General features: G+C 37.2%; 1 protein-coding gene across 4 annotated transcripts in view; it reads left to right on the top strand.

Moving 5' to 3' along the window:
• OSBPL6 (oxysterol binding protein like 6) overlaps positions 1–14547 on the top strand; it is a 50471-nt gene that overhangs the window by 9049 nt on the left and 26875 nt on the right. For all 4 annotated transcript variants that reach the window (XM_075710109.1, XM_075710110.1, XM_075710113.1 and 1 more), the window contains exons 2-8: positions 4541–4636; positions 7925–8047; positions 11444–11497; positions 12210–12323; positions 12442–12606; positions 13139–13271; positions 13819–13922. In XM_075710109.1, coding sequence (XP_075566224.1) covers positions 4541–4636; positions 7925–8047; positions 11444–11497; positions 12210–12323; positions 12442–12606; positions 13139–13271; positions 13819–13922 — 789 coding nt within the window. The remainder of the gene's footprint in view (positions 1–4540; positions 4637–7924; positions 8048–11443; positions 11498–12209; positions 12324–12441; positions 12607–13138; positions 13272–13818; positions 13923–14547) is intronic.

Genomic DNA, 14547 nt, shown 5'->3' on the forward strand with positions numbered 1-14547 from the left:
TCATTAAAGACTCGGGCTGCGACTTGGTAGTCATTCCAAACCATTGCTCTGACAAAGAGCAGATTCCTGTTACAATGATAGCTCTTTTCTGCTTTATCCAGTTGTGCTAATACTTCCCTCCAAGAAGCTCTTCAGAGGAGCAAGAGCTTATTTCTCTTCAGAGTTTGTCAAAAAGTACCTTGAAAAGAGAAGTTGTCTTTGCTTCCAGAGCCTAAAAGCATTGACGTGAAGTGCGACGTACAATACAAAGCTGGAGTTCCAGAGAGGGCTGACAGAGAGCTCCTGAGCTAACAAACCCTTGACATTTCTGTAACGCATGAAGTGTTTGTTTTGCATATCCCAGGAAAGAAGTAGAGACATGCATACCTGTATGCTACAGAACTGCTGCTTTAAATATGTGTGTCTTTCAGTAAAAAGGTTACAAAGAGAAAATGTTGCTCTTAAGCACATTTCTGTACAAGACAAGCATGTGCTACAAGAAGAAAAAAAAAAGATTAACTACATGTGCGCTTCATAAAGTATTGTTAAGTTTCTTTGTCTGTTGGTTGATAGCCAAGATGGTTGAAAACAACTATGGAGCAGTGTCAGTAGGAGAGACTGAGGATGAGAATAGGACCATGGTTGCTTATACAAATTAAAAAAAATGTTCGGAAGAAAGAAAGGAGAAATACATTGATGGAGACCTGGTGGTTTTGCTTTGTACTCACCCTTCTCTCACAATGATATTCGACTCTGTCTTTATTCCAACATCAACAGAAGGAAAGCCAGAGCTTATTGAGAAGCAGCCTAAGATAAAAGCAAGTTTCAAAGTTATTCCTTTGCAAATAATGTCGCAGATTACCTCAGCATATATCACAGCTTTGTTTAAAAGGTAGTAAAAAATGGTAAATTTGCAGTCAAAGCTGTGTCTGCCTTATTATTGCTGCTGTATTTCAGATAACTGGAGAATACCATGTTTTCAGTTGAAAGTGATTAAGCATTGCACTTCATGCTAAATGGAATTTAAATAAGAACACAGGTCTGTGCAGGGGCAGCTAGGTTGCAAAAAGAATGCCAGTGTATAGCACATAATAAAAGATGCACTAGTTAGACCTTTGAATTGGAAAAAAAACCCAACACAAAAACCCCAGAGAGAAAAGTTCTATTTCGAATTACTGTTGTAGAACAGTGTATGTCTAGGCCCCATGGTTATGGGTGTTGAAGACTGCTGAATGCTGTGAGCAAACAAAATGACCCACCAAATCTTTTTCCTTAATTAACTGTTAGCCACAACGTTGTGCACATTTCTGAACTAAGGAGAGTCTGTGTCCAATGTGAGTGATAAATTGCTCACCAGCTTGTCTTTTTTCCTGGAAATCAGTAAATTATAAATTAGAAAGAACTCATTGCATTAAATATAATTCATTACATTAAGTAATTAAGGCAGCGAAGCAGAAAGGGGAGGCATGAGTGCCAGACTTGTCCTTCACTGGATTTCCTGTCTCTACTTACCCAATATCTCTTTTCTTTCTTTGCCTTCCCTTTGAAAACAGTTGAATGTCTTTTCTTTTAGTGGGAAGTCAGATTCAGTTAAGAAATGCTAGGGTCTTCAGCCTCTGGCTGATGGAGAATAGGTGCTAGTATTTGTTCTGGCAGATGAGGTGAATGGGTCACTGAACCCTTAACTGAGAAATGAAGTTGGCAAGTTATATGGAAAGATATTGTAAAATATGTTTTCCATTCTTTCCCTCCAGAGAAGATGAGAATATGAAACAATATATTGTTATTCTCTCCACCAGCTTCCTTCTCCCTCACATGTCTTTGGGAAGCAACATGGAAAAAAAATGCAGAGCAGAATCAGCGTTTGTTCCCCATGTGTAGATTTGTTAGGGACATTTTGGGGCAAATGTGTGCTCACATATATAATGTATGTTGTGAACAATCTCAAAACTGAAGGAAGGATTGTAGTTAGGACTAAGATTTAGCAATGGAATTTCAGAGCAATTTCAGTTAAACTTGTAATCTTGTTGAATTAATTTCCAAGAGCACACAGAATTTGATGGTGCTGGTGTTTTTCTCCAGGACAAGCCAGCTGTAGTGCACAGGTAATCCTGAAGCATGAGGGAAGTCTGGAATCGAGCAATGCAGAGGTTGATTTTGTCTGCCTGTATTCTTGGGATGAGAGGAGTGAAAGTGCCAGGTTGATTGATATGCCTAGATTAATGGATTATTCATTTTTCTGTTCGATTATAAACAAAACCCAGAAGCTATATTGATCTGCCTCTTTCTTCTTTTTCTTCTCATCAGCTTTAACTGTTTCCTTTACCAACTCTATTTTTCTTGTTAAAACTTGATAAAAACTTCAAGATCTAAATATTTTTTGTTTCTGTGATGCTGAATAACTAAACTCCTGCATTATAAAAATAACTGCTTTTCAAGATGTCAAATAATTGTGTAATTTCTAGCTGTAATTTTGCAGAAAAATAACAGGCATTAATGGAAAACATTTTGCACCAAGTAATGTCTCTTAATATTATGCTAGAGACATGTCCCATATTTAAAAAACTGATTTTATGTCAGTGTAATGGTAGTCATGACAGAAAAGAATTGGAAAGCAGACATTTACAGACAACAAGACAACACTTCTTGAAGTAAGGAATGTAAAGAAGGTAGTTGTATTTTAAAAAAGTGGTTATTTTCTTATTTCTAAACAAATAGTTGAATAAATCAACATTCATTAAAGTGCTGTTAGCTAATAATGTATTTCTCAGCTGAAGTGGAACTGTAATGACTAAGGGCTGATTGAAAAAGATTGGGGGGGGGGCGGGGGGGGGGAAGCACAAAAGCCCCTTGCCTTAAAATCATGCAGTTGAAAATGTCACTGGAAATCTGGCAAGCCAAGGGCTGTTGGGTTACTCCACTCTAAATATTGTACAAAATGAAATTGCAGTTATGTAACAACAAACTGCACTGGCTGCTACGTATGAGACCTTCAGAACATCTGTGTTGGGCATTGCTCCATCTCAAGATGGAGGGATTCCTGCCTGCCAAACAAAACTGGCAAGAAAGTTGGGAATCGTCCTGATTATGCTAATCAAGCAACATTTTAATCTTTCTTGGAGGAACAGATTTAGGTTTTCTTGTATATTGTTTAGATGTGATACTGTGTGCAAAAGTAGCATTTCATCCATTCAATGAGAAAACTTTATCGTAGTTTATCATTAGGAACTTTGTGGTGCTCAGCTCAAACAAGTGTATTAAATTATTTGACATGTAATGTAGGAACTTGTTCTGTATAAATACAAACGTTTTTCTCATCTGACTAGTAGTAGACATTGGGCTAAGTAATAAGATAGGTCTGTCTTTGATAAAGCAGAAGATTTCAAAGCATAGATGACAAAGTTTTTGCTGGTTGGCCCTGGGGAATGTGGCAGGTAACATAATACTGCTGCTTTTTTACATTCTTTGCTGTAAAATTAAATTAAAAGTAACTGAAAGTTAATGCTGATTACTGTTGCATAGTGGCAGGGATGCTTATTAATCTCCACTGACAACAGAGACAATGCCCATATTTTCCTATTCTCATTCACAGTTGCAAATTGAAAGGGAACAATGAAATAGTTTTATTTCATGCCAAGAGATACTACTGACATGTTGTGGTAGAATTCTTACCAAATAATAATACGAGATGTAGCAAAATTTCACCAGAGAATGAAATGCAAATCCAAGCAGGCAGAATGTGATTATTTTCTCCTGTAGCAAAAATTTTTTTTCCTTTACAAAATATGAGTGAAACATTTCTGGAAAATGTGAACATGTTTTTAGATGTCTTTTAAGAATAGCAGTTTTTTCAGGACTAGTTGTGACATTATGTATTTCATTTTTGTACCATGCTTTGAAGATATAACATTTTATAGTATTGTCATATGTAAAAACAGCTGTAATGATTTAAGAGCGTGTTCCATAAATGTTCACTGGCAAGCCTGTCAGCTGAGACCCAGTAACTAATCTTGTGAAGACCTGTAATCTATTAAAAGCACTTGTGTAATGAGTTACTTCACCTCACTTGAGAAGTCAATAACAAAATGCTAAGTTGTGATAATGAATATGTTAGAGGCAGTAATATCTTATGCACAGTGGTTTGCTTCAGCAGTGAATGTGGGACAGTGCCGACTGCATGGTATGTATACTCAGTGTCTTGTATCTTAGCAGAAAACATAATAGGTCTGGCTAGGAGCGCTTTGCATCTCTGTAGGTAAGAACTGCATTACTTGTCTTTACTGGCTTTTTTTAGTCCCCAGTAATTTCTAGGCTGAACGGAGTAATTAGTTTAAAAACCAATAATAACAAAGAAAGAGGGGAAGAGAAGAGAGGTGTATTGCCTCAGAAGACAAACTGTGCAGTTTTGTCATGCATGGGTAATACTTGGTACATTTTGAGTTGTGATGCTGATATTTTATATAAGGAGTGTAATGATCGGCCATTCATTATTTAATATGTATTTTAAAAAGTAACATGGAATGGGAAGTTGTTACCTTTTTTCTTTTTTTTTTTTTAATAGAGTGTTAATATTTTGGAGCGGAAGGCTTCTTCAGGAAGCACAGACCCTTCTTTAAGCAAGCAGTTCCTTGAAAGCGACCCTATCTCTCTATCCAAGGTAAGCAAAAGCATGGGCTGTAATCTGGGTGACGAGTTTCCCCCTGTAGTTACAAAGTAGTTTGACTAACAGCTTTCAGATATTGGTTTGTATGATTCTAGCATTGAGTATATTGAGAGCCTGCCCTGGAGCTTCCTATTCCTCAGCTGAGGTGTCAGAGGGGCCAGTAATCTTTAGTAGATGTTATATTAACAAAATTAAGAATTTGGATGGTGGTGGTGATCTGCTTTTTTTTTTTTTTTTTCCCCATGGATGGCCCCCAGGAACAAGTTTTCCAATCTCAGAGTATGGGGCTAGAAGGGACTTTGTGAAATGATCCAGGCCAATCCTCTTATTAAGGTAGAGCAAATCATATCCAAGTCCAAAAGTACTGCTAATCAATAGTGATACTAATTTAAAAAATATGTCCTAATGACATTCCTTATGGGTAGTTTCTTAAGGTTTGAATTTTAAAATCTCTTGCCGAGACCTTCTTTTCTGAGGCAGAGAAATGGATAGAACTGTAGGGGTAACACCACCAGTTCCTGAAAGGTGCAGCCTTGTATGTGGTGCTTTGCAGTCAACTTCTTCCTGGCTGAATTCCTCAGTTTCAGATTAACTGATTCCAAATAAGTCTAATTCCATGTAAAGAAGGCTTCATTTTAAGATACTTCATATGAAAAAGTAAGGTTGTTACTGAAAAGATGAAGGTGCTGTGGTGGAATATTTGGTGGAAAAGAAAAATCTGAAATGAAATGTCCGTAAGTTCTGAAACAGAACTTGTAAAACAAATTGAAAAGGAAACATTTTGTTCATCCAGGAGAAATGAAATGGTTCTTTCTGTTTTATTTGGAAAAAAAAAAAAAGTCAAAAAGACTAAGTTAAGAAAGCTGTTGGTAGTGGCTCCCTTGCTCCCAATACCTGGGGCGTACGCAGACCCGGGGACTGTAAGTTGTCCTTGCATTCCCCTGGTCCTCCTGCTTCATGCAGAGCTGTTTCTCACGTAATACGTGGCGAATTGCAGAGGTCCTAAAATATTAATGCTGAACTTGAGAATCAGCATTGGATGAGGACCCTTCAAGCATATCACTTTCATTCTGGTTTTCCCCCATTTCTGGCTGCTCCTGCATAATGTCCCTTGTATTGGGCATATCTCATCACACCAAACCTGTGGGATGAGGCACAGTTAGGGTTGTTAGGATGGTTTTAAGAACAGCTTGTAGCACTGGTGCAGCAGAAGATAGGTATCCATATTGCACTGAATAATTGCTCGTTTTGTCCTTCTGTATCAGGCCTTTTGTTTAAATGAATAGCTATATGAGATTGTGTGATTTCTAGTCGAGAAGTAATCAATACTGATGTTATCTAGTAGATAAAGGACTTATGCCTGCAGCTGATCTTCTAAAGGAGAAATCAATATGGTGAAGAATCAGTTGGCAAGAGTTGCAGACAGAGACTCTCTGCTCGCCCCAGGGGACTCATAGTTTAATTTTCTCCCTTCAAGTGTCAAGTGTTTCTTTGTAGGGAAAATATAATGCATATGTGCCTCTCTCTAGAGTAGTGGAAATAGAATATCCAAGCAAAACACAGGCAAGTAAAAAAGGTGTTTTTCTGAGCATGGCATTTACAGGCACCAGGATAGTTCCAGTTTACAGTTATGCAGGGAAAACTAAACTGAATAAACATTTCTATTAAAATTTACTGTAGTATGTATTATTTGGGATAGAGCTTTTCACCCTTCTCAAAATAACAAGACCTTATTGAAAATTGTAGATTTGAAATTTGCTGTTACTTTTGAAATTGTATTTTCATAATAGTAACGTTAACGTTAACAGGGCTGTGTAACTTACTTGGAGGTGTTACGAAAGACTGACAGTGCTTGGCTTTGAACAGTTTTATGGGAAATGGAGGAGACGATCTTTTTTTCCCTTTAAATGTTTGATGCTGTATGACCTCCATCCTCTCTCGGCAACTTTTCGTAACATTGCTTGGAATTGTGACACATCAGCTGAGAAAATACAAGTTTACAACCTTCTAGGATACAATTAGTAAAATAGAGTCTTAATGAGCTGGCGATGAGAGATTTTTAAATTGGTACAGGATTTTGTTGATTACAGTAGTAGCAAGAAGATAGAAATGAAGGCATGACTGTTTTTTCTCTTTAAAAATATTGTTCTTTGGCTGTTCACTATGGTATATTGTAAGTCTGGCTTGAATTGTACAAGTCGTCATGGATAAGAAGCGGTATGTACAAGAAATATGCTTTAATTGGCTCCCTGAAAGGCATACAGCAGGTTGTATCTGAAATGATACAGTTCCTATTCTTTTCTCTAGAGAGAAAATTAGTTAGCTTTCCTATAAATTTCTCTTAATACAGTGAAAATGAATGCAGGAAATTTTTTTAAAAAATTAATCTCCTTTTGCAGATTTCTAAAGATGCAATTAGCCTGTGAAACTCTCATAAAATGTCTTTGAAGACATGAGCTGGCTACATTCAAAACAAAAACAAACCAACCTCTTCTGCTTGTTTTTCTGATTTTAAGGAAAGATTAGAGTATCCAGAATCAATGTAGCTTGTGCTTTAAAGATCAGAAAATTTACAATTTTTTATGATCAGGGAATACCACAAAGGGCGCTGTTAATGTATGCCCATATATTTAACAGTATCTGTTTTTCCTCATTTTATCTCACGATCCAATCTTTTTTTAGAGAAGGAATACTCTGAGTAAAGGTACATTTTTAACATGCAGATTCTGCCCATACCCCACTTGCAAAATCTCTTCAGTCCTTTTAGTTCTTACAGTGCAGTGCTAATTTGTGGGGTGCCTTCTGCATAGACTTAACAGGTGGTCAGAGCCACCTGCACTTTCACACCGTTACCTCCAGTAGCAGATCTGACCTTTCTTATACTCGGCCACTCAGCTCAGCCACAATTTGATCCTGTTTTCATGTATTTGGATGTATTTATTTCATTGGGATGCAGTCCTTGTTGTGAATGGCATGTCCAGACCCATCCTCAGATTGTCATTCAGTTTCAGTGTCAGACATTTTTAAAAGCTTCAGCTTCCTTTTAGTTACCTGGGAAGTGTTAGACTTCCAAAAATACTCAAATTCAGTAGTTTTATATCAGATACAGATGGACATAATACAGTGACCATGTAGTTTGGTACCCAAACAGGCTGATTTAAAAGCCTAGCCCTCCTTTACTCTTTGTCTTGCACTGGAGAATTTGTGCTACATATAAGTGCAATTTTTCATTGTGTGTGTGCACAGTTAATTAGTCAATGTGTCTTCATACTTTTTCACCAGGAACCTGACAGCTGGGAAATCATAGAGGGTCTGAAAATAGGCCAGACCAATGTCCAGAAGCCAGACAAACATGAAGGTTTCATGCTGAAAAAGAGAAAATGGCCTTTAAAAGGTTGGCACAAGGTAAATGTCTCATCAAACAGTCAAGATTATTACCTCATTTTATGAGTTGGCATTTTTTGTCTAGAGGACATTAGGATGTCAAATAAATGCCCAGGATCTTGGTGTATGACTTTTTCTTCAAATTGTGTAAAGAATTAGTTGCACACACAGCTCATGGGTTCCAAATTGCAGTGCCTGCTGTCTAATGTTGTATTCAAAGTCCAGGCGGAAGTTGTAAATAATGTAGCAGATGACTTGTGGTTTAAGAGGTTTAATCAATATCCCTTTTGTTCTTTCCAATATATTAAAATGTAGCTGTGTACTGTAAGATTGCATTGAGTTTACATTAAAGTACACAGGACTTCATGATAGCAGAGGAGAGCTGAGGGGCTTTTCCATGGACCCAAGGTGTTTGTACGGGAGAGCATTTCCCTTCAGGCATGCTGACTGGGCAGATTTGCTCAGCTTTGTCCCTGAATTTTGTTTGTCGTCTTGATTGCAGTCTTCCATGTGGGCATGCAGTGGGACTATGCACTTTTGCCATTTGATTACTCAATTTAGAAAACAAAACAAACTACCTCAAAACTCAACCGCAAATCTCCTGTTTCTGTTTAGTTAATTTGGAGACATTTCTCCATGCATAATTCTACCTTTTGTTAGCCCTAAACCTGGTGTTCATAAACTCTTTTGTCTGTATTTTATACCATAATAATTACATTTTTTCCCCTTTTTTAGCAACAAGATGTGTGATATTGACGCTCACCTGTCTTTTTGTAGCTGAGGGTACTTGAAACAGGATGATTTTCTAGGACAGAATGTGTTTTACTGCAAAGGATAGTGAAACCATTTGTTATACATGGCGTTTTTTTCTGGGAAAGCATTGACTTTTTTTCCTAGACACTGTGGGACTTACTCAGGTCTGAGTCCAAATGCAGTCCATACTAGTATAAATTACACTTTTTTCTAATTTCTCTGTTTTTTCTGAATGTTATACTAACTTATACATGTGCCTGCCACCCTTTTTTGTGCATGCTTATCTATCTTAGATTTTTTGGTTTTGTTTTGTTTAGCTAGAGTTTGTAGTTTCAGCAAGCAAATACATATGCACTACTTGAATTTAGTCTAGGGCGATTAAAGGATTTCAAACTGACATACCTGAAACACTGAAAGAACAGAAAAGGAGAGCTTATTTAAAAAAACAAACAAACAAAAAACAAACAAAAAAACCACAAAAAAAAAACCCAAACCAAAACCACAAACAAGCATACCGAAAAACCCCCAAACAAACAAAACCCTAACAAAATGCCTTCATCCCCCCAAAAAACCCAAACCAATTAATCAGATGTATAAGAACATATGGAATAACCCACTGCTTCCACTCCTTTAAAATATATTATGTTAATGTGTTGTTTCTTGGACCAGTGTCTGTTTTGGTAAGGAACTTTATAGGAGAGCAAGGGGAGTCCACCTTTCACAGTTCTATAAAGGAGATCACTGCTGGTGATCTGTTTTCATGCTGACTTTAGAGCAGTTACCTGTGTAAATAATTTTTAATGTGATTAAGAGCTTCATAGTTCAGCATCCCCCTTTACCCTGCCTTACATTTCACCTAAGGATCTATGCTGAACTTATGTTTCAAAACTGTGTATTTGTTAATAAGTTTCTTTTTTTTTTTTTTTTTTTTTTCAACTGCTGCCTTGATATCCTGCAGCTTCCGTAACACTGCTTTGTGCTGAGAGCCCAGTGAGGAATGCCAGAGACAGTAATTGTAGCATGTGCTGTGTTAGTGTTCTGCTAGCAAAGCCATAGCATCCTCTGTCTGTTGAATGTTGCATGTTACTTTCTGACAGTTCTGAATGGGCTTTAGTAGCACACCAGGTATAATGCGTACAGCTTGCTGAGTAGTTTATCATTTTCTGAAGTGTAGTATGCTTTGGAAAAGTCATTTTCTTTCGTGTGTGGAGAGGCAGAGCAATATGCAATTAATATCATGTTCTTGTGAAGTCCATTAATGACCATACCTAGTTGAAAAAAAAAAAAAAAACCCACCAAAAAAACCCCCCAGAACCAAAACCCCTCCTGTTGTTTTGACATCTTATTCAAGAAGTTACGCCTCCAGGAAAGCACTGTTTTCTTGCCCTGCATGAGATATTGGTACCATCTGTTTTGCCACTGACATAATTTCCCAAACCATCTTCAGGAGGTATTTTCTGCCATCTTAATACTGACCCTGCTCATAGTGTCAATTTAACAGGTTCACATCATGAAAACATTGTCCTTCCCTTCCATGTCAGACAGCTTAAAGAGTCTAGGATAATATTTTGCTGTGTTCTACATATTTAACATAGATTAGTGCTTTAGGTTAGATTCTAAAAATATGAATTGTTTTTTATTAATTAGCATGTTTTGAAAGTTAGTGGTGGTAAACACAAGTTAGTGAATCTCATTTCAAGTCTAGGTTTCCTGCTAGGCTTTATCTTTATGCTGTGTGCCTGCCTATGCTAACTGGTCCACAATGCAGCTTGAGTTGTCTGGTACACACAAGCTAGGGCAACTTTAATTGCAGGAGAAACACAAAAAAATGTGAATAGGAGATTCTGCTCTATCCTGTAAGCAAGAGCCACTCTGCAAAATAAAGGTGTAGTGGTGGCACAGGCTAGCCTAGGCCTGGTAACTACATCAATGAAGATATAGTGGCTCACCCCATATCAATAATTAACACCCAAAATATAAGCCCTCCCATGACCTGGGTATGTTGCTGGGAATGCTATAATATCTACACTTATACCTTTATTAGCTGGATTACAGCTAGAAAAGGTATAATCAGCACAAATTCCAATCTCATCTTTACCTCACTGCGTAGAGGTCTGCCATGAGGCACAAAGTTTTGGATGGTAAAGCAGTGTCTCACAGCCTGCATTTTTTTCCTGGTTAGAGATCAAGGAGACCACAAGAACATCCATATGTGGGTCTTCCTTTTGGGATGTAGATATTGCACTAGGAAAAACTTTTCAGTTTCTAGATAGGGAAGGTAGGTTGTTAATTTGAAATGTGACCAGCTTCTGTGGGAAGAAAAACAGGAAGAAATGAAGAAATAGACATAACTCTTTTGGCCTAGAGTGTCTTTCTTACAGAGTTTATTGAATTGGCTGGAAGACTGAAAAAAAATACCCTTCATTATTGAGGTTTGTTAAGTTAAACCTAGAACATAATGCTGAAAAAAGAGAATCTACTTTTTCTTGCTTAGAAGATAATTGTTGTCAAAAAACAAGCGAGAAAACTATTCAATACTGTATTTGTCCTCTCTTTCCAACCCACAAACAATCCTTAATTGCTACAGAGGGATCCTTTTCTTTTGCAGATGAATTTTAAATTGCACCTGCTCATTAAGAAAGGATATTTTTCTTTTTCTTTCAGAGGTTTTTTGTCTTGGATAATGGAATGTTGAAATATTCAAAGTCACCAATTGATGTAAGTAAAGTTGAAGACCATTTTAAAATTTGTATTGGAATTCAGCCGGTCAGCATGATTAAATCTCATACTCACTTTAGGCATATTTATGACAGTGCACACATGAAAGTTGTTGATGGATTCCAAGAGAGATCTGTATATGGAAAGCACGTAAGGTTTTGGTTGATCTCTGTCCTCAACAATTTTACTTTTTCTTACTTCTGTGAAAATAAAAACTACATTACTTAAAGTAGTTTATTTAATGAAGGTGCGTGAGAGATTAGGCTGACCATGTATTCTTTTTCAATTATGTCAGTCAGAGCTGATTATCCTGTGGATAGGACAGAGAAGTGATTACAAGGTACTCGAGAGATATAAAGGGTAGCATTAATTTAGTTAGATCTGATACCAACAACTGTCAAGCAGTAGCAGCAGGGAGCCGAGTACTGTCTAATTTTCTCTGCTTCTCACTTACCTGTAGCTGTGTACTGGTGTGAACCAACACACTTTAACTTTGGAATTGGCTCTGCACTGAGCACTTCTTGTGAGATACTTTTCTCTGTCTGTAAATACAGTAAGTGGTTAGTCTGACTACAGGTTTTATTTTTTAATATGGCTTTATATTAAAATGTTCATAAAATGGGAAACCATTTCAGCACCAGACATTTTTCTGTTAAATATAGTGAAGTAGTGCATGATACTACCATTTTCTTACACTGCTTTTTGGTTTTAGATACAGAAAGGCAAAGTCCATGGGAGCATTGATGTTGGTTTATCAGTTATGTCTATAAAAAAGAAGGCTCGTAGAATAGATCTTGACACAGAAGAACACATCTATCATCTGAAGGTAAAAAGTGATACAAATACTTATTCTCTTTTCATCCACAGTGGAAATAAATAAAAATGTAAAAGATGTGCAGAAAGTAGTATTTTGAATGGTTTCTTGATAGTGAATTTGTTTCCAGGTGAAGTCCCAGGATTCATTTGATGCATGGGTTTCAAAATTACGCCACCACCGGTTGTACCGTCAGAATGAGATTGTGAGATCTCCAAGAGATGCTAGCTTTCATATATTCCCTTCAGCCTCTACCACAGAGTCTTCACCAGCTGCTAATGTGTCGGATGGAAAGGTATGTAGTGTTCTTTTGTTGAAAACATGTGCCCACTGGGCTTGCTCATGGCCAGTTTCAGTGGGCTCTGCTTGTAATGCCAATAGAGAGGAGTTTCCACTGTGGGAACGAATGGCCAGCAAAAAGCTGTAAGTGTGTGCAGCTGAAAGATTGTCTAGTTTAGCCTTACTGCAGCCTTCATTAATGCGCTGCTGTAGAGATCTTGCAAAGAATTCACCATCCCCAGAAAAATGTGCACTTGCCTTTGTCATCAAGGAAAAATCTGTCTCTTTACTGTTTGATAATGTTTTTCCTCTTAAACAACAGCTTTTCTAACTGGTGGTTAGCAAACACAGTTTGCTTGTGAGGTTCTTGGTTTGGTTCTCCAGCATGCTGTTCAGAAAAATCTGCATCTTGGGGAACTATATAGTCAAATCACAGATGTCACTGAAATCACAATGCATATTTTGTTTTCTTATTCTGAAGTAGTATGGTGACTACACTGACTGAGCAACATAGCAACAGTAAATTTAAGCATTTTATTATGCCTTAGGTGCAGCAAAATAGTTTCCCCTGGCAGTCTCCTATACCTTGCAGTAACAGCCTTCCTGCCACCTGCACTACTGGTCAGAGTAAAGTAGCAGCCTGGTTGCAGGACTCTGAAGAAATGGACAGATGTGCAGAAGGTTAGTCTTTACCTTTTCATAGAATCATAGAATCGTTTAGGTTGGAAAAGACCTTTAAGATCATCCAGTCCAACCATTAACCTAACATTACCAAGTCCACACTAAATCAATTAACGGTAGACTAGACTAAACCATGTCCCAATGCCTTGTTCTTTCAGCAAAGCTTCTTGATATAAAATAAGAAACAGTCAGTAAAGTGATTAAGTTGCATCTTTACATGCACATGAAGTAGCTCTTCAGGTAATTAGATGCTTGTGGTGGGAACTTCCCTCTCTGCATGTTTTGGGGTGTTGCTTTTAAAATTTATCTTAATAATCTGTATTATCTTAATGGATGTCATTTTGAGGTCCAGACTTATTGCTGACTCCCATAGAAATAGCAAGTGCTCAACATTTCTAAAAATAAAGCTTTTACTTAGATGCCTTACTACTAGGGAGTTGGACATTGAACTTTTCTAATGCAATAAAGTGCCAATGATGGACATCATGGCAAAAAAAAAAAAGTCCAAACTGAAGCACCTGATGTATTTTTGCTTTATATCTATTAGATCTTGCTCATTGCCAGTCAAACCTTGTGGAACTCAGTAAACTTCTTCAAAATTTAGAAATACTACAGAGAACTCAGTCGGCACCAAATTTCACAGACATGCAGGTAAATATCCTTGAGCGTAAATCATCACAGTGAAACATTTGTTCTTTGTGTTAAGGGAAATAGAGATGTTGTCTGTTAACTCAGAATGATTTTCTGAAATCACAGTAACTCTTGGATGAAAGGTTTATCTTATATGTTTATCTTAATAATGTGTAATAATGTTTCATGTATAAACAAATAATTAAGACATTAATTATTTGAGTTAAATAGGACGAATCAAATTATTAAGTCATTTGCAAAGCAAAACCAAGAACTGTTACAATAGAAATACATGTATACATTGAAATTGTATTTAAGGATTTTTTGTTGTGTTGAGTAAGATATCATTTTAAGTTTTTAAGGAGTGGAGACCCAAAGATGAAGTTGCATGCTCTAGAAAAGAGGGCATAGTACAAAGGTCCCAAGGTTTGGACTGTTTCCCAGTTCAGGTTGAGTTTTCCTCTTGAGCACAAGAAAGCAACAGCATATCCTAAATCCTTTCTTTCTTTTTCACTCGGTCCCCTTGAGTACACAAATCTCCCAGTGGTGGTGGTGTGTGGGGAAGTCTAGTTCCAATGAGGTAATGAGACTTACCATTGATTTCAGGAAGAGGTGAACTCTACATTTCTCTGAGTAGTACCAGAGT

This window comes from Pelecanus crispus, chromosome 5, assembly GCF_030463565.1.
Source record: "Pelecanus crispus isolate bPelCri1 chromosome 5, bPelCri1.pri, whole genome shotgun sequence".
Classification (NCBI taxonomy): domain Eukaryota; kingdom Metazoa; phylum Chordata; class Aves; order Pelecaniformes; family Pelecanidae; genus Pelecanus; species Pelecanus crispus.